The sequence below is a fragment of the Carcharhinus amblyrhynchos genome, chromosome 30, assembly GCF_965287045.1.
Source record: "Carcharhinus amblyrhynchos chromosome 30, sCarAmb.v2.hapA, whole genome shotgun sequence".
NCBI classification, from domain to species: Eukaryota; Metazoa; Chordata; class Chondrichthyes; order Carcharhiniformes; family Carcharhinidae; genus Carcharhinus; species Carcharhinus amblyrhynchos.
In genome coordinates this window covers 21,650,658-21,677,255 of record NC_137353.1, presented here as the reverse complement: position 1 = coordinate 21,677,255, position 26,598 = coordinate 21,650,658, and the positions used below count along the sequence as shown (strand labels likewise).

The 26,598-nt window shown below is 48.6% G+C and overlaps 1 protein-coding gene across 3 annotated transcripts in view; it reads right to left on the bottom strand.

The window, feature by feature from the left end:
• The window catches only part of epha2b (eph receptor A2 b), a 60,188-nt gene that overhangs the window by 9,072 nt on the left and 24,518 nt on the right, over positions 1 to 26,598 (bottom strand). Inside the window, exons 4-14 of one of the 3 annotated variants that reach the window (XM_080215184.1) lie at positions 12,690 to 12,845; positions 12,173 to 12,502; positions 9,348 to 9,472; positions 6,198 to 6,363; positions 4,843 to 4,933; positions 3,693 to 3,751; positions 3,113 to 3,238; positions 2,838 to 3,020; positions 2,642 to 2,703; positions 1,169 to 1,378; positions 123 to 272 (exon numbers count right to left, since the gene is read on the bottom strand). In XM_080215184.1, coding sequence (XP_080071310.1) covers positions 123 to 272; positions 1,169 to 1,378; positions 2,642 to 2,703; positions 2,838 to 3,020; positions 3,113 to 3,238; positions 3,693 to 3,751; positions 4,843 to 4,933; positions 6,198 to 6,363; positions 9,348 to 9,472; positions 12,173 to 12,502; positions 12,690 to 12,845 — 1,658 coding nt within the window. Of the gene's footprint in view, positions 1 to 122; positions 273 to 1,168; positions 1,379 to 2,641; positions 2,704 to 2,837; positions 3,021 to 3,112; positions 3,239 to 3,692; positions 3,752 to 4,842; positions 4,937 to 6,197; positions 6,364 to 9,347; positions 9,473 to 12,172; positions 12,503 to 12,689; positions 12,846 to 26,598 lie in introns of all 3 variants that reach the window. The other 2 variants (XM_080215185.1, XM_080215187.1) reach the window with 2 other exon arrangements.

Below are 26,598 nucleotides of genomic sequence, written 5' to 3'. Positions count from 1 at the left end.
TAGTGCTTTCCTGCCCCCATTGAACTCTTGGTTGCCTTGGAATCTCTGCTCCCGGGCCTCTTAAGTTTGTTAAATCCTGTGCACAAAGAGATTGCACTGTTCGATAGGCCTCTGACTCTTACCTCATGATTGGACATATCCCAGTAAGGTCTCTCGCCGTAGGACAAGACTTCCCACATTACAATGCCAAAGCTCCACACGTCACTTGCCGAGGTAAACTTCCGATAAGCGATTGCCTCTGGAGCAGTCCAACGGATGGGAATCTTCCCTCCCTGAAAGGAGACGCGTCATCAGCAACTGAGGATGCCAAGGTTTTTCCAAGTGCATTGAAAAGAATAATAGTACCACAAAAATCGGAGCTCGTGTGACAATTCCCATCGCAATATTGGATTGCCACGTTTATAGACTGTGCAATTTCCGACTACATTTTCCACATCCTTAAACCTGCCACTTCTTGGTGGTGCACGGGCACCATCTGCCACAAGTGGACAACTTGTAGGGTCTTTTAAGAGACGTGGATAAGTGCACGGAATTTAGTAAGATGCGGGGGTTATAGGTAAGCCTAGTAATTGCTAAGGTCGGGACATGTTCGGCACAACTTTGTGGGTCGAAGGGCCTGTATTGTGCTGTATTTCTACCACGGGCAATTATCAGCCTCTATAGCAGACAACCAATTGCTGTTCAGAGGCCAACAATGCCCCGGAGAAAACAGCAGCCGCCATATTCATGAGGCACTTACAGAAATCCAGGAAAATCTATTGACGACCTGCAGGTTAAAGGTTAGGATCATTGGAACGAGAACAGAACTATTTGCAAACCTTTCTAAAACCCAGAATTTGCAGCACAACGGGAGTGTGTTACCCAGAAAGGACACTGAATCAGACCATATCAATGGGTTATCACAGAATGTGGGTAATACGGTAATTGGCTCCCAGATCAATTCTTCCCACTTCTAAAATTCTTATTCATTATCCAGTGTGCCCATGTTACATTTGACAAATGACAAGGACAACAGGTTTATTTGGTATCACGAGCTTTCGGAGCGCTACTCCTTCCTCAGAGGAGTGCAATAAAATCTGTTGGACTTTAACCTGGTGTCGAGAGATTCCTTTACTGCTCCCACCCCAGTCCAACCCCAGCATCTCCCCCTCACAAAGGATATACTCACACTCGTGGTGTACGTCCCCTCGGGATCATCTTCCAATACCCGCGAGAGCCCAAAGTCTGACACTTTGCACACCAGTTGGCTGTTCACCAGGATGTTGCGAGCTGCCAGGTCCCGGTGGACGTAATTCATGTCGGAGAGGTACTTCATGCCGGAGGAAATTCCACGCAGCATTCCGACCAGTTGGAGGGAGGAGAAGTCACCGTCATTCCTCTACAACGGGAGAAGTGAATTCCTGTTAGCAGCACAATCAGCTTCTCCAGCCCCACTCACTCCCAATAATCATTAACCAAACATTGAATGCATTCAAGAGGTGGCTGGATACAGCATTTGGGACGAATGGGATAAAAGGTTATGGGGAGTAAGCAGGATTAGGCTAACGAGTTGGATGATCAGCCATGATCGTAACGAATGGCAGAGCAGGCTGGAAGGGCCGAATGGCCTCCTTCTGTTCTTATCTTCTATTTTTCTATCTAATCCGTATTGGGAAGGATGACAGAGGAAAAATCATGGACTGTGCTGGAATTCGCCTGCTGTGATTCCCAATGTTTGCTTGCAGACCAAGTGGTTTTAATAAGCTGCGTGCCTCACAATATCCACACAGCGCTTGCTGTGACATCTTCATTCCCATACCTCAAACTGCAAGGGTCAAAGGGCAATCATCTGCTGACCTTTGACTCGTGGCAAGATTGTTTGACACATTTTGGAGATTAATGAAATCATCCTCAAGGAATTGATTGTGTACAATCAGTGGGGTGGCCATGGGGCTGGAATCCCAGAATCCAGGAGGAGGCCATTCGGTCCGTCAAGCCTGCACCAACTCTCCAATAGAGCATCTTACCCAGGCCCATCCCATCCCCGTAACCACAGGACCATAAGACAGAGGAGCAGAATTAGGCCATTCAGCCCATTGAGTATTCTCCACTATTCAATCGTGGTTGATAAGTTTTGCAACCCCCTTTGTCCCACCTGTTCCTTTGATCCCCATGTATCTACCCCACTAATCCCTCTAACCGAAACATCTTGGGACACGAAGAGGTAATTTAGTGTGCCCAATCCACCTAATCTGCTCATCTATGGACTGTGGGAGGAAACTGGGGCACCCAGAGGAAATCACACAGACACGGGAAGAACATATAGACTCCACATAGACAGTCAACCAAGGCCAGAATTGAACCCGGATTCCTGTCACCATGAGGCAGCAGTGCTAACCGCTGTGCCACCGTGCTGCTCTGTTGGAAAGCGCAGAGAAATGCATAACTCAAGATTTGTACAAGCTGTGTAGCTTGGTTCGCTTTCAATACTGAGTGTTGCATGGAGACATGATTAGGAATATTGTTCTACATGGAAATTAGGGTAAAGACTGCAGTACACAAGGTGCTTCAGAAATTTTCCGCTTCATTGCTTAGAACTGATTAAATGTTCCAGATTTTTTCAAGTAGACTCCCACCAAGGATGTGAACCGCAGGTACTCACCCGGAGGTAGGCATCGAGTGCTCCGTTCTCCATATACTCGGTAACAATCATCAGGGGTTTGTCTGTAAGGACACAGTGTGTAAAGTTAACATATCTTCCAGCAAACAGATTCACTCGCTCCCTCCCCAGGCCACTCCACAAGTTTACAACCTAACTGTATTCTCAATAAAATACTTCATTCAACCCAGTTACTCACATTTAGTGACAACTCCCTCCAGGTGGATAACATTGTGATGACTGAACTGCCCCATGATGCTGGCTTCACTCAGGAAATCAATCCGTTGGCTCTCCGTGTAGCCGGCTTTCAGGGTTTTGATGGCTACACCAATCTCCTTCCGCCCTTTCTTCAGAATCCCTTTGTAAACTTCACCAAATTCACCTGTTTGGGTACAGAGCAGAGAATACGGTCATGGTGCTGCTCGGCACGCACTGCCAGATACTGGGTCATTTTCCTAGTAAAATGTTACCTACCGGCTCCAATCACTTTTTGTTTGGTGATTGCGGAGGGGTGGATCTCGTCAGCAAACTTCAGGATGGCCTGGTTTGGGTCCTCGTAGGTGTGGGGATCAACGTAAGTCTTCAGAGGCTTCAGCTGGTCTAGAGGCACAAAGAAACACAAACATTTTCATGTTCTCATCCACATCTGTTAAAACATTGGGCTAGACACTAATATTAACGGTTGCACACGTGATTTTCATATGGTCCAAGTCAGTGCAGAGGCCTGTGGACCACCAGGCCAGCAGGAAGCATGCATTTATTCAGACAGAGCTAATTGAGGGTGAGGCCTATAGGCCTAGCAGGCCGAAGGTGCCTGTGGAAGCCTCAAAGGACTGACTTTTTCAATATTTGGTCAGTAACGCAGAGGGTTTGAAGTACCAAACACATAAATTTGAGGTAATTAAAATTAAAAATCTGCATTTTCAAAATGTGAGTGGTAAAAAGGGAAGACATTCCGTAGCTTATGAATAGGAAATCAGATTTCGCTGTCTCCACTCTGACTGGGTTTCTCTCTCGGAAACAGGAATTTTAAAAAATTTCAAATGAGACTTACCAGAGTGCTTGGTGAAATAAATATCCTCGGGTCCCTGCCGTGCCCGGGAACCGCGCTTCCTAAACAAAAAGATTTAAAAGAAAATCATTCACGGCCTGAGTTCAGAGGAGCACTCGGTAATTTTAATCATTGAAAGCCAGGCAACCAAAGATCTCGGTGGGATTTTCCCATGTCCCTCACCACCCCACCCCGGCAGTGGAGGTGGTCGCCACTGGGCTCTGGTGGGGGTGGGGGGGGGGGATTTCCCAGTCCTGCTTCTATTGGTGGGGCTTCCCGTTATTCCCCTTGTGGTGGGGGGGGGCTCATTGTCGGTGGCACCCCTCGGCCTGGCCAGCAGAAACGGCGAGAAAATCCCAGCCCTCATTTTCAACGCACGAAGTGAACGGAAGAGTTTGATTCCTTCCACGTGTGGCTTTAAAGTTCATTAGGGTCACAAGTAGGCTCACATTAACACTGCAATGAAGTTACCGTGAAAATCCGCCACACTCTGGCGCCTGTTCGGGTACACCGAGGGAGAATTTAGCATGGCCAATCCACCTAACCTGAACATCTTTGGACTGTGGGAGGAAACCGGAGCACCCAGAGGAAACCCACGCAGACATGAGGAGAATGTGCAGACTCCACACAGACAGGCGGGAATCGAACCCGGGTCCCTGGCACTGTGTGGTGGCAGTACTAACCACTGTGCCACTGCTACTGTTTTGAAAATAATACACATCACCCCCCCCCCCAACCCCAATTGTTAATGAGCGGAAGAAAAATGTTCCCTCAGATTAATTTGGTCAATGCAACTGAAACCTATCTGCTTGAGACAGACCTACTGAGACTTTTAAAACCCCAACGCTAATCGCTCACAGCCCCTGAGGGTGTAACTGGGCTAGGTCTAAACCTGGAGCACTTCACACAAGTTATTCAACTGGCCCGGAAACAACAAGTGGGATTTACCCCCGTGTGTTTCACACTGCCATTGGCCGGTGGTGGGATCTTCTGGTCCCGCCGTTGCCAACAGGGTTTCCCGTTGAACGCGCACCCCTCACCGCCGGGAGACCCGTTGCCGGGGATGCGCCACCAGTAAACCGGAAGGGCTGGAAAATTCCGGCAACGAACACAGCGTTCTGAAAGCGTCTTTGCGATTGCTGCAGTAACTCACCTTCGCTTCAAATAGAAAATAACCAACAGCAGCAGGACGATGATGACTCCTCCAACCACAATCCCCGCGATAAGGGTAGACCAGTTAGAATCTACTGAGAGAAGCGGACAGGAATTATTTTCTGGTTTTAAGCGTTAGCACGTTTCCATTTCATTTTAGATTCACACCATGCATGGTTTTCCTTCCGACCAATGGCTGTTTCACGTCAATCTCTTGGGAACTGGGAAAACCCACTGATCCATCAAGCGGACGCTGGCCATGTGGGATCAGCCCAAGCTTGCTCTGGAAGCACACAATTCACTCCGGGCCGTTAAGCCTTTATTGCCCAAGACACAGGGTACAAGAGGCCCTGCTGCAATTGTACAGGGCCTAGCCGAGACTACGCCTGCACCAGCACACCATTCATTTTGGTCTCCAGGGCTGGGATTTCTTTGCTCCGTCGTGGTGTTGACCCACCGTGGGAGATTCGGAAGCTGGAAGTCCACTGACGTTGGGTGGGGCTGGACGATTCCAGCAGTTGGGGGGGGGTGGGTGGGGAAATCACAAAACCCCAACCCAAACCCAAGGGTTGGAGCGCTACAATGGCGTTGAGGCAGAAGATCAGCTGTGATTGTACCAAATGGCGGAGTAGACATTGGGGGTGGTTTGGGGGGGTGGGGAGGTTGTGTGGTCTACACCAGCTCCTATTTCTCGTGACTGTAGGCGCAGCAATTGACAAAACACCAAGTGGATTCAGTAAACTCTCAGACCAAACTGGCGAGGCACGGGAGCCTTTGATCTGCTAACCTGCCCTCTTGGACAGGATCGTAAGGCCGTAAGCAGCTTTAGAGGTAAAGGAATCACTGAGGGGGGGGGAACAAAACAAAATGGTGGAAACTGGGTCTAAAAGCTTCCAAATGTTGACAATACAATGCAGATTCCACCAAAATGAGAGTTTCATAGAGTCCCTACAGTGCCGAAAGAGGCCATTAGCCACGTGTGGAGCTATGGGGATAGGAGGGGAAAAGGGCCTGGGTAAGATAGTCTGTCAGAAAGAGTTGGTGCAGACGCGATGGGCCAAAAGGCCTCCTTCTGCACTATAGGGATTCTACAATTCATTCGGCCCATCGAGCCTACACTGACAACAATCCCACCCATTAACCCCACTGACAGCAAGGGGCAATTTAACGCGGCCAATCCACCGAACCCGCCCATCTTTAACATCTGACAAAGGTGCCCCCGTGAAACCGTTCTCCTGCATGATGGCGGACCCATATCTGTATTCGCATCTTGAGAAAAGAGAGACGGATTTACAAACGTATTAAAAAAAAAGAGAGGAAAAAGGACAATCCGGGAATACACCGACAAGACTTTACCTTTACCTTCAGGAAGGGTCAGGAACTCGTAGGTCTCACTGTAAAATCCAGCTCCTTCGGGCGTCAGTGCCTGCACTTGGAAAACGTACATGGTTCCAGGCTGCAAGTTTGAAACCTTCACAATGTTACTGTCAGACCGCAGCACCGTGTAGCTCTGCTGATCCACCTACAGGCAGAGAAACAGGGAGAGAAAGGACCGGTAAAACAGCAGCTCCCATCATCAAGGCAATGGGGCTGACCCCAGTCTCTTGGGGGTCACGGGGTGGGGTGGGGTGGGGGAGGAGGGCGGTGTTGCTCTCAACAGAACGTGAACTAAAGTGAAGAGAATTAACCTTCTCCTTTTCTGTGGTTTCCCTTGTTCTGCATAGCAATGGCGTCCTGGTGATTAAGAGGCAGTAATGATCTCTTTGGAGCAGTGAATGGCCACAATCAGATAAAGGGAGGGAGGTGGGGGGGGGGGAAGGAAATCACACATCTCTCAGGGTGTCTCATTATTATGTAAACACTTCAATGTGCCCAAGAATCAAGCACAAGGAATACACGCATGTTAAACAGGAGAACAACACAGCTTTTGTCATTCACGAGAGAACAAAAGGGTTCGCGCCGTAAAGCGCAAAGCAAAACCTTTTCAACTCAATCACCAGCCACTGCAGTGGCTGTGAGTTTGATGTTGCAATTTGCAGCAAAACAGCAGAGAATTCCTTTCGTTTGAGATGGCGATACATTCGGGAATCTGGAGTGGGATTGGATCGCCTTCACCTCAAAGGCCATTCTGCCCGTTTCAAGCCAAATAGTGAATATGGTTGGACTATTTGGCCATTGTGTGCATCGTCGCCAACCCCCTTCTCCAGCCCAGCGGTGATGTGGAGATGCCGGTGTTGGGCTGGGGTGGGCACGGTAAGTAATTTCACAACACCAGGTTAAAGTCCAACTGGTTTATTTTATTGCCCAGGGACAGATTAACACGCACACACCCCACCCATCCCTGCATGAAGAGACCAGTTTATTCAGTAGAGATCAGGGAACAGAGTGGCAGATCTTCCCGATTATTTTACGGAGCTCGATGCTGGCACAGGAATCCACTGGCATCCATTCACTTAATTTAATCATGAGATGTGGGCATCGTTGGCTGGGCCAGCATTTATTGCCCATCCCTAATTGCCCTCCATTTCAGAGACAACCACATCTGGTTGTCCACATTGCTCTGGAGTCACATGTAGGCCAGACCGGGTCAAGATGGCAGTTTTCCTTCCCTAAAGGACATTAGTGAGCCAGATGGGTTTTTAACAACAATCGATAGTGGTTTCATGGTCACCAGTAGACTTGTAATTCCAGATTTTTATTGAAGTCAAATTTCACCATCTGCCTTGGTGCGTTTCGAACCTGGGTTCCCAGAGCATTACCCTACACCTCTGGATTAATAGTCCAGCGACAATACCACTATTCCACTGCCTCCCTGATCTGTGTTGTTTCTCAAACTCCTGGGAATTTCTGGTGTGCAAGATAGAGGAACGCTCAAAATCAAGGGTTTTTTTTCATACCAAGGTAATTTTGGAGAAAGAATTTCACAAAACTAATTCCCTTCCCACAGGATATGGAACGGAGCTGTGAGCTACAATTCCACTAATTCCCACTGACAACCTGTCAGTTTCCACTTAACACCTCGAGGGATTGAACTGGCTGTTTCTCACTCATCTCAACGAGGGATTAGTTGGACTGGTTCTCAGATATGTGTAACAGTATCTGTGTTTCAGGATGTTACACTTATTACCCACTACACAACCTTGCAGCTGTCTAAAGTCCAACACCCTCACTCGCCTGTTCACTCCCTTAATTAAACCGCAGGCTGGTTTCAGTTCACTTGTTTAAATGCATAAACTGGTGCGAAATTCCTTTGGTCAGCTGAATGTTAGATACGCATGAGAACCATCACCATAGGATCACAGAATCCTTACAGTGCATTGAATCTACGCTGACTCAGCATCTCACCAGATCTCCCCCCCCACTCCTCCCCACTCCCCTCTATCTCCGTAACCTCACGCATTGGGTGGCATGGTGGCTCAGTGGTTAGTACTGCTGCTTCACAGCACCGGGGACCCCCGGTTCGATTCCCGGCTTGGGTCACTGTCCGTGTGGAGTTTGCACATTCTCCGCATGGGTTTCCTCCCACAGTCCGAAAGACATGCTGGTTCGGTGCATAGGCCATGCTAAATTGCACCTTTTGTCCAAAGATGTGCAGGTTAGGTGGATTGGCCGTGCTAAGTTCTCCCTCAGTGTACCCAAACAGGAGCCAGAGGGTGGCCACTAGGGGATTTTCACAGCAACTTCATTGCAGTGTTAACATAAGCCTACTTATGCAACTAATAAATAAACTTTAGCTTATTTACCCCCTATCCTACACATCTTTGGACACTCAGGATCAATTTAGTTTAAAGTTCCGGTTTCTTCCCAAAGTCCAAAGATATGCAGGTTAGGTGAATTGGCCATGTTAAATTGCCCCTTAGATGGTATTAACCATGTGTGGGATTACAGGGATAAGGCTGGGGAAAGGGCATGGGTAAGATACTTTGTCAGAGAGTTGGTGCAATCTGGATGGGCTGAATGGCCTCTTCTGCACAGCAGGGATTGTTGATTTGATTTATTATTGTCACAAGTATTAGCGTACAGTGAAAAGTATAGTTTCTTATGCCCTATACAACAATGCATTCCGTACATAGAGAAGGAAAGGAGAGAGTACAGAATGTAGTGTTACAGTCATAGATAGTGTGCAGAGAAGGATCAACTTAATGCAAGGTAGCTCCATAGGATTCTATGATTTGGAGTCCATGCTGCCATTTTTTGGGAGTAGTGCTATGTTATGGTAGAGCCACGTTGAGTTGGGTGAGTTACTGAGGGGAGACTGGTATCTGGGGATCTGTGCCTCAGTAAATCAGCACTTTCAGGAAAGGAAAAGGATAATTGGAAAGCTAGCTCTTTTGGGCAGGCCTGTATGGAAGACACAACCATCTGCTGGGATTCTGGACCGAAAAGCAGAGTGACAGCTCTGAGGTTAAACCACACGCAAAGGGTTTTTCATGAATGGGAAGAGGACAGAGACGAGGATGTGGGGAGTAACAGCACCCACTGAACTGAAATGGGTCAACTTCTCACCTTCTTGCTGTACATGAGTTCGTAACCCGAAACCCCACTCATCTGTCTCTTGGGAACACTCCAGGATAGAGTAAGGCTGGACTTCTCCTGTTTCTCCATAATTATCGAGGTGATCTTGGGAGGCTCTGTAAGAGGGAGAAAGGAGGAGGTCAGTATTGTTGTGCAAGTGTCTCGGTCGGACGGTTGCCAGTGCAGGACCATATTCCAGGCATCAAAGCATCCCTACAATGCAGGAGGCCATTTGGCCCATAGAGCCTGCACCAACAACAATCCCACACTGGCCCTATTGCTGTAACAACACTATTTATCCTGCTAATCCCCCTGACAATTTAAAATAAAGGGGCAATTTAGCATGGCCAATCAACCTAACCCTCACATCTTTGGACTGTGGAAGGAAACTGGAGCACCCAGAGGAAACCCACGCAAACTCCACGCAGTGACCTGAGACTAGAGTTAAACCTGGGTTCCTGGTGTTGAGGCAGCAGTGCTAACAACCGTGCAGTTCAGTTAGAGCCAAATCAACCTAAACCAAAGCTTTGGATCGCGTGCAAACGTGGTGACCTGGCTGGATGTGAACAGGATTTGCAATAAATAAGTAAACAGATTGGACTGGATAGTACAGCAGTTACCATTGCAGACCACACCCAAGAGCTAAACACTGGCAATCCAAACATCAGCAGACAGTGCGGCTGCAACGCTGAGAGGTGGTTGTGAAACTCATTGACCGCTGCCCAAATCACCCGACCCAGGCACCACCCACACCCACAAACACAATGCCAAAGGCAACCCACCATCTTTTCCGTTACTCCACAACTTTGACACTGCCCTGGCCAACATTCCCTCTTCCACCAGAGTGACAGAGTTGGACAGCGCCTTACTCATTCACTTGCTGGTTATGGGGATGTGGCTATCTATCAGTTGGCTGCCACATTTACTTATGTTGCAGCGGCTACACGTTAACAATAATGAATTGGCCGTGATACACTCTGGGACATCCTGGGATGTGACAGTTATCACTTAAGTAAGTTTGTTTATTAGCGTCACAGTGCAATGAAGTTACTGTGAAAATCCCCTAGTCGCCACACCCTGGTCGGGGATGCCGAGGGAGAACTTAACATGACCAATGCACCTAACCAGCACATCTTTTGGACTGTGGGAGGAAACCAGAGGAAACCCACGCAGACACGGGGAGAACGTGCAGATTCCACACAGACAGTGACTAAAGCCTGGGTCCCTGGCGCTGTGAGGCAGCAGTGCTAACCACTGTGCCAAATGTGGCATTGAGTTTAAACCCAGTCTAAAAGGAAAGGCTACCATAATACTCATTGATTAAAGTCACTGTATGAAAAGAGGTGAAGTTATTCAGGCCTCAACAAACAGGAGTTTGGGTTACTGGGATATCAACGTTGCACTGGTAAAGGCAGGGCAGAAATCCCAGAGTTGTTTCTTTTCGTTGGCATTCAGCATTGTAAAACAGTTCCCGGTAGTCTCACAGCCTCTCCAGCACCTAAAGGGATCTGGACGAGCCCTTCGTTTTCCAATCTCTCTCCAAATTAGATAACATTGCAAATAAACAGCATTACATTGCTGCATTCTTCACGTTAAACAAGATGGTAAACATTACTGAGTGCGGAGCTAGGCAGAGTTTCAGCCTCGAGCTGCAGCTCCTTTTCACCACCGCGGGACACGGGGTTGATCAATATTCTTATAGTGAGTGAGAGGGGCCTGGACAGGGAGCAGCTTAGTTGAAGGGCCAGTTACGAGGGGACGCCATTTCAAAGTGAGGGGTGGGAGGTTTAGGGGGGATTTGAGGAAAAGCCTTTTTACCCAGAGGGTGGTGACGGTCTGGACTGTGCTGCCTGGGAGGGTGGCGGAGGCAGAATGCCTTACATCCTTTAAAAAAGTGTCCGGATGAGCACTTGGCACATCATAACATTCAGGACTATGGGCCAAGTGCTGACAAGCGGGATTAGGTGGGCAGGTCAGGGCCTGTGTTGGTGCAGACTCAATGGGCCGAAGGGCCTTTTCTGCACTATAGTATTCTGAGAGAATTTTGGGTAAATATGCATTATTCATAAATCCAAAGACAGAACATGTTAAAACCCGTACCTTTTTTTGAACCTCACCAATCTTTGCCGTGGGAATTCGGTGATTCAAGATGACATGAACCTCACCGACACACCCGATGGTTATTACTCAGAGGGACATCTTCCTCTTCTGGCCATTAAGTGTAAATTTACTTCAGACTACAGCTGGCCTAGGCTTCAGCCATTGTAACACAAGTAGGCCTCAGCCTGCGTGTGGTGGGAGAAAACTGGAATGGTCAGAAATCCGAAATGCAGTCAGCCCCAAGGGGCTTGGATTGAAGATACTCGACCGTACCGAGGGATACAAGGATAGTGCGGGGTCCTCGTGTATAAAATGGAATTGGCCTTGGCTGAGAATCTGGAATTGGACACGAGTTAGTGCCCAGCTGTTGTTAGAGGAATAGTACAGGACTAAGTTAGGCTGATTGGCCTTGTTAAGTTGTCCCTGAGTGTGAGGGGATTAGCAGGGTAAATACATGGAGTTACGTGGATAGGGCCTGGGTGTTGCCGGTGTTTGGCTGGATGGGCCAAATGGCCTCCTCCTGCACTGTAGGGATTCTCTGATTCTCTCAGCACCCTCAGTGGAGGGGAAGGGAAAACAACTCTGGAGAATCATGGAATCCCAACATTGCAGAAGCAGGCCATTTGGCCCATTGAACACCAACAATCAACATTTCTGTTTGGTACCCGCACCCACTGGGAAAGCTGCCTCATATTGCCGTGCAGTTGACCGCTTACCTATCTCGTTAACGAAGGCGACGATGCTGGCGACACTGCGGGTAAGGCTCTGGTCGGACACCCCGTTCCTCGCTTCGACCTTGAAGGTGTAGTTGGTGTGTGGCTCCAGCTCCAACACACTCACCGTGGTCTCCTTGGAGGGGAACTGGCGGGTGAAGCGGATACCAGCCTCGCAGGGCCTGCAGTTGCCCGTGTCCCAGGCACAGCGCTCGCAAACCACGCTGTAGGTGATGTCCGTGCGGCCCCCGGTGTCACTGGGCGGCTTCCACCTCAACACAACCATGGAGCCCACAGCAGCAGCAGTAAGAGCCTCTGGTGCGGACGGTGCCCCTGAGGATTAAACACAAATCGAGACGTCAGTCACCGCATCGGAGGCTCACCCAGCAAGAGAGAAGTCAAGTGAACAATCAATCATCATCGCATAGTGCCCACGTTGGCAAGACCAGAAGCTTATACCCCAGAACATAGAGCATTCAATAACAGAAACCATTACACGTACAAGTACACACATACTTACGAGAACAAGCAGAGGTGGCTTGGTCACCGGGGGCTCGGTAGAAACCTTCCTCGCATGGACACGACGTGGAGCCTGCTTCAGAGAGCTGGGTGTGGGCAGGACATCTCACACAGGGGTTGTTGCTGGCCTCCGCTTTGAAGAACCCCTTCTTGCACTCTGAAAGGCAGATCCACCATTTAGCACAGGGTCAAATCAAAGCAAGATACACCAAGAACAGCTCAAGAGAATCATCACACAAGTCTCCGATTGCATCCTGCAGCAATATTAATATCAGCACCACATGTTCCGTTGTTCCCACCCTCCCACCTGTTTTTGATAGCTCCCACAAATGCCTATTCTGCATATTGCCAGGTGGGTCAACTGTGAGGCCATTTTAGTAACAAAGTCTGCTATTGGTCAATTTAGTCAAATTCAAAGCACCACTTTAACCTGGGGCTACCACATTTTTTTATTCCTGAGACATGGGCATTGCTGGCTGGCCAGCATTTATTACCCTAGTTGCCCTGGTAGGGCAGAATCATAGAATTCTACAGTGCTGTTCGGCCCATCGAGTCTGCATTGACAACAATCCCACCCAGGCCCTATTCCCATAACCCCATGTATTTACCCTAGCTAGTTCCCCTGACACCAAGGGACAAGTTAGCATGGCCAATCCACCCAACCTGCACATCTTTGGACTGCGGGAGGAAACTGGAGCACCCGGAGGAAACCCACACAGAACTTGCAGACTCCACACAGATGATGACCCTCGCTGAGAATCAAACTCGAGCCCCTGGCTCTGTGAGGCAGCTGTGCTAACCACTGTGCCACTGTAGTTGTGAGTCAACCACATTGCTGAGGCGCATGAAGGCCAGACCAGGTAAGGATGGCAGTTTTCCTTCCCTAAAGGACATTACTGAATCCAGTTGGATTTTTCCAACAATCAAGAATGGTTTCACGGTCAACAGTAGATTCTTAAATCCAGGTTTTTTTTTATTGAATTGACATTCTACAAATCGCCGTGGTGAGATTCGAACCCATGTTCCCCAGAACATTAGCTGCGTTTCTGGATTTATAGTCCAGCAATAATACCACTAGGCCATCGCACTTCAAGAAAGCCTGCCTTACATTGACTGGGGAGCTGATTGCCGCAGGCTACACATTCTGCTGTTATAACAGAGTCCCAGACAGGATAAACACAAGTTTTCACGGATTTACAGTTCCATCTGGAAGCTGGCCTTGTTTACACTATCAACTGGAGCTGAACGTGGCAGAGGCTGTGTGTCTGCAGTTAAGCTGACCTTCTGTCGAGCAAAAAGCCTTTTATTCAAAAGTTTACCAGGAATCACTGCTAAAACAGGTGAAGCAACATCAAACTAGAGGAGGCCCAGAAAACAACTGTTTCAATATTTGAAATAAAAACACAAAATGCTGGAAAACCTCAGCAGGTCTGGCAGCAAAAACAGAGCTAACGCTTGGAACCTGCGTGACACTTCTTCCGAGTAGCTTTAATATCTGGTTTGCTGGGAGGTCGGTGCTACAGTCACTGATAACTCAATTGCCAATATGGTAACAGGAAGGGTCAACTGAGATTTCCTCCTATTTATTAGTGTCACAAGTAGGCTTACATTAACACCGCAATGAAGTTACAGTGAAAATTCCCCTAGTCTCCACACTCTGGCCCCTGTTCGGGTACACAGAGAGAATTTAGCACGGCCAATGTACCTAACCTGCACATCTTTCAGACTGTGGGATGAAACCCACGCAGACACAGGGAGAATGTGCAGACTCCGCACAAACAGTGACCCAAGCTGGCAATCGAACCTGTGTCCCTGGCACCGTGAGGCAGTGGTGATAACCAATGTGCCACCCTTTGGCTACTGAAGAGTTTCCTACCCAGACCATGTTATGGAGCTTTTGTATAGAGTCATCCAGTGCAGAAAAGGCCCTTCAGCCCATCAGGTTTGCACTGATAATACTGTACTTTATGCATCAATTTGTTCCAGGAATGAGGCAGTTCAGTTCTGTGGATAGATTGGAGAAGCTGGGAATGTTCTTCTTAGAGAAAAGGAGGTTAAGAGAGGATTTATGGAGGGCTATTCAAAATCTCGAGGCAGAGTAGATTGGGGGGAAACCGTTCCTATTGATGAAAGGGTCAAGGATGCAGAGGACACCAAACAAAAGAACCAAGGACGAGGGGGAGGGAGAAACCTGCAGGGATTATGATCCAGAATGTACTGCCCGAGTGTGTGATGGAGGCAGATTCAACTGCAGCTTTCACAAGGGGATTGAATCATCAATCTGAAGAAGTTTGCAGCTCAATGGGGAAAGAGCAAGGCTGGAGGGTTAGCAAAGCTGCTCTTGCAGAGAGCCAGCATGGGATATGATGGGCCAAATGGCCTCCTCCTGCCCACTAACCGTCCTCTTAGAAAGCATTCTTTCTGGTTGCATCACAGCTTGGTATCTGACCAAGAACGCAAGGAACTACTAAAGGTTGTGAACGAAGCCCAGACCATCACACAAACCAGCCTCCCATCCACTGACTCTGTCTACACTTCCCGCTGCCTCGGAAAAGCAGCCAGTATCATCAAGGACCCCACGCACCCCGCACATTCTCTCTTCCACCTTCTCCCTTTGGGAAAAAGATACAAATGTCTAAGGTCACGTACCAACCGATTCAAGAACAGCTTCTTCGCTGTTGCTGTCAGACTTTTGAATGAACCTTCCTTGCATTAAGTCGATCTTTCTCTGCGCCCTAGTTATGACTGTAACACTACATTCTGCACTCTCCTCTTCTCTGTACATCACGCAAGAAACGATACTTTTCACCGTATGTTAATACAGGTGATAGTAATAAATCAAATCAAAATAAAATCAGTTCTCACTCGAACGGATTGCTGGGATGACGGGTTTTGTCCTCAGGAATTTCCACAGCCTGAATGAAGCTGATGAATCCGTTTTGCGCGGTTGGCATCGTTCCACAAGGTGGAGATAGCCAGTTCTAAGAACCCGCCAAATCCCACGAGTGCTGATGTTACACTCGGGAGTGAGATAGAGAGCACAAATTAGAGGGGTTACTGCATGACGGACAGCCTGGGATGTCTCTACAGTCGAGAGGGCCTGAGCGGTTGGGTAGGATTTCAATTTAACTTGTGTAAATAGAACGTCTACCGCCTGACAATCGGCCTATTGTAACCATCGGCCCATCACTCCAATGAAAGGCGCCAGCAGGTACGGATTGTGCTGCCCTGAGCCTCAATCCGAGGGCCGCTTCTCCCACTTTGGGGCGGAATTCCTGGTATCTCTCCTCAAACACGTACCCAACAGCTGAGGGGGAACAACTGCTCCGAGCAAACAGCCACCTCCTGTTGGTTACACAGAGTGGGTTCAGAGCTGGAGGCCAAGGCAGCACAACAGTCCCTCTGTGCACACGGCGCAGGGCAGCTGACCTTGGTGGGCCAGGGTCCCCCGATCCCATCCACTCACCCAGGGAGAGAGAAAACATTTCCCAAGACGGACATAAAGGCTGAAGAATAAGATGGGGAGGGGGTGGGGGAGCAAGGGTGCTTCACATGACCTCGGGCATTCTCACCCCAACTGTCGCCTTCATTCCATCTCTCCAGCAACCAGCCAACAGGGAGATTTAACTGGCTCATTAATTAACCCTGAGAGCACAGCAGCAGAAAACAGAGACGCCTTTCCCCAGGACCGCACACAGTATCGACCTGCTCACAGGCACTTGATAAGCTTCCAGATGTTTTGTTCACTTATTGCTTGGAAGTGACCATTTGTAACCCGAGACAGCGATCGCTCTCCATCTTCATAAGGGCTGCCTGAAATTTCCATTAACACTGTTAACCATCAACTCAGAGCAGTGGACTGTCAGGCAAACACGCAAAGACAAAGCCTTCATACCCTAACGACACGCATTGCAAATCACCAACCTAAACAGCTTCAGTGATGTTTTGTATTTACGTAATGAGAGCCAGGCGGCACAGTGGTTAGCACTGCGGCCTCACAGCGCCAGGGATCCGGGTTCAATTCCAGCCTCGGGTCACTGTCTGTGTGGAGTTTGCACATTCTCCCCGTGTATGCATGGGTTTCCTCCGGGTGCTCCGGTTTCCTCCCACAGTCCAAAGACGTGCAGATTAGGTGGATTGCCCATGCTAGACTGCCCCTTAGTGTCGGGGAGATTACCAGAGTAAATATGTGACGTTATGGGGATAGGGCCTGGGTGGGATTGTTGTCGGTGCAGGCTTGATGAGCCAAATGGCCTTCTACAGTGTAGGGATTCTATGAAACTTCTAATTGTGGGGGAAGGAAATAACTATGTACATTCATATAGCACCAGTCCCACCTTCAGGATATACATTCACCCCCACACAATGGAATTTCAAAAGTACTTCATTCCTTAAGGCAAGATACATGATAGCCAATTTGCACAAAACATGATCCCAAAAAAGAGCAATAATAACCTAATCATCTACTTTACAGATGTTGACAGAGGGATAGATATCGGTCAGGACAATGGGGCGAACCCCACCCCCCTCCACTCCTCTTCTATGAATGACTCCAAGTGGGATCTTTCACTTGCACAAGACGTTGAATGACTCATTGGAAGACAGCATATCCAGCATTGCAATGCTTCCCTGAGACAATGCCGCAAAAGATCAGGGTGGAATCTGTGTTCAGTTTATTTCTTAGTGTCACAAAGTAAGCTTACATTAATACCGCAATGAAGTTACTGTGAAAATCTCTCAGTCGCCACACTCCGACGCCTGTTCGGGTACACAGAGGGAGAATTTAGCACGGCCAATGCACCTAACCAGCACGTCTTTCAGACTGTGGGAGGAAATCGGAGCACCCGGAGGAAACCCACGTAGACATGGGGAGAATGTGCAGACTCCGCACAGACAGTGACCCAGGTCTGTGGCACTGTGAGGCGGTGGTGCTAACCACTGTACCACCCTTCAGATCGCTAGCAGGGGAGCTGAAGCCTACAATGTTCAAACACAGAGGCTACTGCTGAACCAGTATAGAACACTTCACATTATAAAATGAAACACAGCTATTGCAAAACGATGAAAGATGACCTGGAATGATTGAGTATCAGACCATAAAAACATGGCATTGTCTAAACACCCCCATAATACCCCTCATCTTCATCTGTCACAGTTTATCCTCTGATTTCAGCTTCTCTGCCATTTGGCCATTCACACCTTCTATCCTCTCTGTGGACTGCCATTAGCAGCCTTATTTCTGTGGCTATTACTCATCTTTCATTCCCTCACCCTGCAGTATAAACGTTTCTCACTTTCTACGCCTTTTAGCTTTGCCAAAGGGTCGTCTGGACTCGAAACGTCAGCTCTTTTCTCTCTTTACAGACACTACCAGACTTGCTGGGATTTTCCAGCATTTTCTCTTTTGGTTTCAGATTCCGGCAACTGAAGTAATTTGCTTTTACACCCACCCCCCCCCCCCCCCCCGACCCTCCCCTCTCAGCAAGTTAGAGGCAGTAAGAATAGCTCATCTCTCAAAACCGTGCGCTCTGCCCAATTCATTAATCATCAGCAGAATCAAAAGGTTTCAGAGCGCCGCTCTCATTTTTCTTCTCCATTCCAGGGGACGTTCACTGACGGGACTCGCGTTGACATTGATGTTCTGCTTAATAATGTTGTTAGACAGCTTCCCAAATAGCAAGGGACCTCAAACGACTCAAGTGTTTTATTGCCAGGACCCAGGGAGAGCAGGGGGGTGGGCGAGGCTGCTTTGTGATTGTATTGTGCTCAGAGCTCAGATTCAGCCAGGCTTGCAGTTAATAGAATAGGAGTATCTATCTGGGCAGGAGTAAAACTGATGCACGCTGGGTTCAATCGGAATGCCCAACCGTTCTCTCTGTTCATCGCCCAGCACAAAGCCAAGCCTTACAGACTGCTGGTTGTTAAGGGATTAACACTGGCCCTGTATCTATCCGGATTCCCGTGGCTTGGAGCACACCCTGAAGCACATGGTATTTCGTGAATGGAAAAGGGTTTAGATCACCTGATGACACCAGTGACCCACAAATAAGTGTTCGTCGCAAAACGAAACCGTCTCTTTTTCAGGTAGAGTTCCACTATTTCACCAGCATCCCCCACCCCCTCCACAAAACAAAAGAGAGGAGAAAGTTCCCAAGGATGTGGGGACATCCTCCGTGTGCCTGGGGCTAGCAGCAGAGGCCAGCGCACAGCATTGTATCCACAGCACCCTTGGGAACGCAAAGCACCCAAAGCAAATCTAAATTTAAAAAAAAAATCACTGCTTAAAAGACATTCTCTGTCATTGAATGCCTACACTGCAGCCAAAGGAGGCCATTCGGCCCATTGAGTCTGCAACAGCAACAATCGTACTCAGGTCCTATCACTGTAACCCCGTGTATTTACCTTAGCCAGTCCCCCGACACAAAGGGGCAATTTAGCAAGCAACCTAACCCGTACGTTTTGGAGTGTGGGAGGACACCGGAGCACTTGAAGGAAACCCACACAGGCATGGCAGGAATGTGCAAACTCCACACAGTCATCCAAGGCTGGAATTGAACCCGGGTCCCCGGCGCTGTGACGCATCAATGCTACGTTATGAGCCCCGAAATGAGTAGCGCTGAGGCAGACAAACCAGGAAGTTTCAGGTACAACGCCACATCTTTTATCTGAATCAGTGGACGGCAGTCAGAGGGGTGTAAACAATTGTGCTTCAGGGAAGGACTGTTACCCGCTCAGAATCTCAATCTCAGCTAGCCAATTGTACATGCATGGAATCATCCAAGGACATTAGACATGGGGATACTGATCTCTTAACCCCTGCAGAGACCCCTCATACATGGAGAATGGCCACTATCAGGTGGGCAGAGAGCCCATTAGTGTCCTCGGCAAAATTAGGGAGGCACAGTAATTAATATTGCTGCCTCACAGCGCCAGGGACCCGGGTTCAATTCTGGCCTCAGGTCTGTGTGGAATTTGCACATTCTCCCCGTGTCTGCATGGGTTTCCTCCAGGTGCTCTGGTTTCCTCCCAAAGATGTGCAGGTTAGGTGGATTGGCCATGCTAAATTGTCCCTTAGGTGTCCTAAGATGTGCAGGTTAGGGAGATTAGTGGGGTAAATACATGGTGCTATGGGGATAGAGCCTGGGTAAGGTGCTTTGTTGATGAGTTAGTACAGACTTGATGGGCTGAATGTCTTGCTTCTGCACTGTGGAGATACTATACTATGATAGTAAAGAAAAGGGGTGGGGGAGGCTTGCATGGTTGGGGGATTTGTACTACCCAGTGCTGGCCATCTCTCCACAGATGCTGTCAGACCTGCTGAGATTTTCCAGCATTTTCTGCTGTTCTTTTTGCTGTATATTGGATAGCAGAGGCACAATGGGCTGAATGGCCTCTTTCTGCATCCTGACATTCCTATGGTTTTTATTGGAACTGAAGTAACTGTGCTTTGTGGTGCTTGCAGGGTACATTGCTGCCTGGTCAGGACACACATGTTGACAGTTCAAAAGCACTCCTAATTCCCACGCATGCAAGACAGAGATCCATCGTTCTAATCTCTCTTGGAGAGCAGGAATTCTAAGAATATCTCAGCTTGTTCTTCCAGGTCAGTTGGCAGTTGGGAGTAGAAATTTGGTTTAAGGGTTTGGGATAATTGCTTCACATCTCCACTGATAGCTCAGAGGCTGAAGGAATACGCTTCTAAATCCAAATAAAATTATACTGAGAAAAAAGTTAAACGGTCTTCTTCCCTGTACGAGTCACCCTGAGGCTAGAATTCCATCCAGCAGCGGAACAGCTGGAAAACAAATCCGGAGTGTCTGATACTGGCCTTTCATGTTAAAAAATGTTATTCCTTTCTCAGAGTTACAAAGCCGCTGTGCAGAGTGGACAAAGAAAGCCCTTAACCCATCTCCACGCTTGCTCCAAAAAAACCAAATCAAATCAAATCCAATTCATGATAATATAAGAACATAAGAAATAGGAGCAGGAGTAGGCCATCTAGCCCTTCGAGCCTGCCCCGCCATTCAATAAGATCATGGCTGATCTGTCGTGGCTCAGTTCCACATTCCCGCCCTCTCCCCATAACCCTTAATCCCCTCTCTTATCAAAAACCCATCAACCCGCGTCTTAAAAATATTTAGCGAGGCAGCCTCCACCACTTCATCCCCACAAAGAGGGATATACTAGATCCAAATTGACACGCAGAGGCATTGGTTAAAGTCCAACAGGTTTATTTGATAGTAAACCCACAAGCTTTCAGAAACGGTGTTCCTCTGTCAGGTGAGCAGAGAGTTCTGATCATCTTGGAGATCCTCTCCACTTGAAGCCGGCAGTTTGCGGTGGAGACGGTCTTGGAACTCTCCACTCACCTGATGAAGGAACAGCGTTTCTGAAAGCTTGTGGGTTTACTAACAAATAAACCTGTCGGACTTTAACCTGGGTGTTGTGAGACTTCTTACTGTGGAAGTGCCCAGCAGACATGTTCCTAGGGTTGGGAAGAGTTAGCGGTCGTTGTGGTGAAGGCAAAGTAGGGCCAGAAAGTGCGCTTGGGGCCAAGATGTTGATGCTGCAAATTGTCGAACGAAGCCCGAGGCAGTGACCGGAGGAAGATGAAAGAACTGGTGGCAAGCCAGTTTGTAACCATGATTTGAATCTAACCAAGGCTGGGCTGGAAGAAGTTATGACTGAATATTTCTCATCTACCCACCTTGACTTTCCAAGCTTGTGGGGTTAAGATTGTCTGAAAGAGCGGGGTGCCCTCAGGGTGCAGGGATAAATCCTCCGGAAATTCCAGAGGCGACAGATTGGGAAAGGTGAGGAGTCAACCCGGGAAATGCATTGGCCGCGTTTGACAGACTCACAAAGCTGGAGCAATGGAAAGGACATGACGGATGGCGAGGTTAAGCGCATGACACGTCATCGGGAGATTTAGGAGAACGAGCAAGAGGAGGATGGTTGCACTTAGAGGGCATGTAGTTTCGAACAGGGCTGTTTGCGGTGCAGGGAGGGCTAACCACAGCTTTTTTGCAGAGGTGATTTCTTCATTCTGGCATTTCCTGGGTGGGGAAATGGCACATTGTGATTTTTTTTTACATCAAACGACAGGTCTGTAAATCAGTACCAGAATGTAAACACACAGCCCAGCTGTTCCCTTTCTTAATCGGTTATGTGTCCCTGCCAACATACCAAGGATATATAACACAATGACCTTCACTGCGCAACGGGCTGCCCTGTTTGTAAATGCTGTATGGCAATTCTAAACCTGCTGAACTCAACACCATTGACTCGGCAAGCATTCCCAACTCATTCCCAATCCTGTTCCAAAAAGGGAAAAGGATAGAAAGATGAAACATGGTGACAAGGAAGCTCAGATTGTGCGTCAGTTCTTCAGGTACCTGTGTTACAGTCAATGTGGATCACATACAATGAAACCCTAATAGCAGCGCTTGCATGTAAACCTGAGCTGGATTCACGTTGGAGTTAATATAGAACAGTTTTTTTTATTCATTCACTGGCTGGCCAGCATTTATTGCCCATCCACAAATAGCCTTTGAACCAAGTGGCTTGTTAGGCCATTTCAGTTAAGAGTCAACCACATTGCCGTGGACCAGGAGTCACATATAGGCCAGATTTATGGAAAGTGTGGCTGATTAATGAGAGGCGATGGCCCAGTGGTATTAACGCTAGACTACGAATCCAGAAACTCACCCAATGATCTGGGGACCCAGGTTCGAATGCCGTCACGGTAGATGGTGGAATTTGAATTCAATAAAAAAAACCTGGAATTAAGAATCTACCGATGACTATGAAATCATTGTCGGAAAAACCCATCTAGCTTACTAATGTCCTTAGCTAGTCTGGCCTCCAGAGCAATGTGGTTGACTCTCAACTGCCCTTGGGCAACTAGGGATGGGCAATAAATGCTGGCTGCTAGCAACGCCCCATGTCCAACGAGTGAATGAAGTCAATAACATTATCTGGAATTGCGCGCATGCCAGAGCAGATCAAGAAAGCAAGATTATGGTAGCTGAAGGTTTGATCTGCGGTGGTGGGGAAGCCCAGGGTTAAAGAACCTGAGGGCATGAGGAGGTTGAGTGAGTGGCTGAGGGAAAGGGAGGCAAGACCAGGAGGGAATTTCAGCCAAAGGCAAGCAGATCAAAGATTCTATTCATCTTTTATGCAAAATACATTCAACAAACTCAGGAAGACAACAGGCTTGGAAGTTAATTCCCGAAGCAATGCTGTTTATTTTGTTAAGGAAACACACAATTGGACTTTGGAATTTTTAGTTTTAAATGAATGGAAATCTTGCATCGAGATGCATGTTGATAGGTTTCTGAATGAAATCTGGTCTGAAGAGCGAGAATTTCAAAGGCAGCCAAGGTCACGTTGGGTGGGTTTCATCGGTAAAGGGTTTGAAGTAGGTGTTTCATAGCAGACGAGAAACAGCAACATCTTTTCTGAGATGGTCACGGTGATAGTGCCCGCCACTCACTGCGAATACATTGCGGCTGACTGGGGCTGATCTAGGGAGCGAGCAGCTAGACAGAGAGAGGTCACAGCTCTTAACCTTTCTGTAAGTGAGTGGGGTTGAAAGGAAGTTGAAAGCCCAGGGTTTTATCACGTTGGGTGCACAGGGCTTTAGGAAGGGATAATGACTCGTCATTAGGAGTAAGCTGTCAGCACCAGCCTGGCTACACTTCCGTTCTATGTGATCCTCCAATTAACTAGCAACACAAACACAAATGCATCAGTCCCTCAGGGACAATGAGGCCTCAACAATCAGACCAGAGCATTTACAGAGAAGGATATGACCTGGAAAACGAGGGTGGTGATCAGCGCGATTGGACTGGCAGCTATCAGCACACAGAGAGCCCGATGAAAGGTGCTGCCCAGCCCTAGAAGTACAGCCAGTCCTCGTGGAAACGTCACAGGGGGCAAGGTACAAAGAGACCTGCAATCCTTTTCCCAGAGATACTCAAAGGTATTTGCACCGGCCAAAGTTCACACCAGCCAAAGCTGCCAACGCAAACAGGAGACAACCAAACAAAACAGGAGCCCGATATAACACTCCTCACTGCACTGTCCCACCCAGCACCAACACCAGCCAGCTTCTCCGACACGCATCGCACAGGTGCCAACTAGCCTCAGGTGGTTCCCACAAGTGGCCAAACTTCAAAGGTTAGTCTAGCTGCTGAATCATATGTGGCTTCACGCAAATCCCGAGCGGAATCATCCCAAAATTACAGAGCGTGGGATCAGGCGGGAAAAGCTGGATGGAACTTGCCGGCTTCACAGGCGCCTTTTCCCGCCTGATCACATTGCAGAGTGTTGGCGAGGATCTCACAGCCAGCTGGAGGGGCGGGGCCTAAACACTCCAACACCACTGAGATTGGGTGTCCCGATCCAAAAGTTTAAGTGAAGGGCTACCCCACTCTCCTCACCAAAGGACATTGGGGCCACTCCTCTCCCAGTAACCAACAGTTCCCCCCACCCACAATGGATATGGGGCATACTTCCCACCCCCCACCACTCCCAAATGTAGAAGGGGTTCCCCCAAATAGAGAGTAACCCTCCATGCCAGTGTCCATTGGCGCTCACAGGGAGATGTTATGGTGCTAAGCCTGGTAATTATATGTTAATGTATTAAGGAAAATTAGGTTTGCGTCCTTTCTGGGCACGTCCTTCATGGGGAGGGGTCAGGGGAGAGTAAATCCCAGTTTTGGGTCACTCGCAAGATCTGGCGGTTATTATTACAGGATTTGCGCCCACAGCTAACAGGGCCGCGATTCACATTGGCTCTCTCCTGTAGGGCAGGGTGAGGGGTCACTGATCAGGAGCTTCCTCTGCCTAATCCAGAGGCTTCAGTGGCCTCACTCCTTGCTGAGATCAGCAACAGGACAGAGAGGGGGCTTGAAACCAAAATTTACTTGGTATGATTGGCCTGTAAAACATCGGCCCAGGACATTTATCCGCTCGCTCTTTGGCTGAGGGATTCGGAGAGAGATTGGGATCCGAAACTAACCCTGTTAATGATCCCCCACCATTCCCTCCCCCTCCTGGGGTTGTGGCCAGTGACATCTTGCAGTTGATTGCGGCAAACGGGTGAATTGCCCGCTTTTGCCAACAGCACCAGTGGCTCAACAGCTCAGGTCTGCTGCTGGATAGGGAAATGTGGCCCAGTTAACGAGGGAGCTGAAAGAGGCCACAATAGAGAAAACAGGGGCAGAAAGCCCAAAATCAGTGCAGAGCGGGAGAAAAGGAACAGAGTGAAGGGATAAGGGAGCCCCCAAGGTAAAAAAGGACAGCACAAATGTGAGCAGATTGCTTAGAAAACAGAGCCGATGTGTGTCAGCTGGATAAACCTTTCGGGAGATGAGTGAAGGGGCCAAGGAGCAAATCGATAGTTGCACACGGTAGCGCAATCCTAGTGCCAAAAGCAAACCCACTTGGCCACACAATGCCAACGTGCCGCTGTTTCCCCATTTAACAGCAGCCTTGAAACACTCTGTTACACAATAACAAGACGACAAGTCCAGATCTGGCTCTTCAATGCCATACTGGTTTGCCCGGAAGCCCATCAGTATTTGTAGGATTGTCCAAAAGCCACGAGAAGGAAACCAGTGGAAGAACCAGGACTGGCCTCGATCCAAGGAGCCTCATCCATCTCCAGCAGGATGACAAGTCAGCACTTTCCTGATGCTGCCCCACATCTGGCGCAGTCTGAGGAAGTTCGGAACGATTGCCAGAGTTACTGTGCACATCCTCCGGAACCAGGGATTCAAATCTATGAATAGAATGATGTCATCCAGCATGAGGCACCAACTTTTGTCCAGAAATTCCATTAACAATTTTTAAAAATTTCTCATAAGCAGGTGCTGCCATTTCCAGGAGCGGTGCACACCCCGCACAGAGCAGAGGGGGGTGGCACACACCCCACAGAGCGGGCAACGCCTGCTTGGGGGCACATGGTGCAGCAGAACTGGATTCAGCTGGCTCTAGTGTCCCCCCACCATGACGTCTAGCAAGGGGCGGTTTACCCACTGACAAGTTCAGACCCTCCTGCTGTCAACATGATTCCGAGATCCTAAGGGCAACATTGTCACAAGGTGCTCAGGAATGGTGGCAAGAGTCTGGGAGGAGCGCGTTAGGGGGAAAAGACAAGCCCAGGCATATCCACCAAGTTCTAACCTACAACTAAGGAAATGAGCAAAGCCTTCAAGAATGTCAGCAAGAATTCAGACTCGGTAATGCCACACTGTAACTTCATACAGTGTGAGACTGAAACACGCTGGGTCTATACCAGGCAGGACTGGGCCTGTTCAAATACAGGCCATTATAAAAAGCCTTTATTTTGCACTTACTAATCAGGGCGTAGCCAAAACATATACAGATTAACCCAATAAACGCCAAATTCCATTCCAATTATGGCCAACTCCCATTCTATTCCCACCTGGGTAGAACCCTGGGTGTTTCACACGCTTTTGCTAAGTCAGAGATATAGTCCAATTGTATCAACTCTGCCACAATCTTAGCCGCCAATTTAGCACAGGCCAGACATCTCGGGGACTTTCCTGGCCTGAATAGTTCAGATTCTTCCTTGCCTTAACCGGCCAAACTACAGGTATTTCTACATAGTCGATGTGCACTCCTGTAACCGAGTCTATAACTTACATCAGCACATTACCCCACATCGCCAAATGACAAGGTAAGAGGCGTTTCTTGGCCAGATGCCTGTCCTCCGGAGTAATCAGCAGTAAATGTGAATTCAACAAAGCTGGATGAAGGTTTTCTTATGGGAGGGGACAAATCTTCTTTGTGCCCTCTGAACTGCTCTGGAGGGAACAGAATGAGCAGGGGCAGCACAGTGACACAGTGGTGAGAACAGCTGCCTCTCACAGGGACCAGGG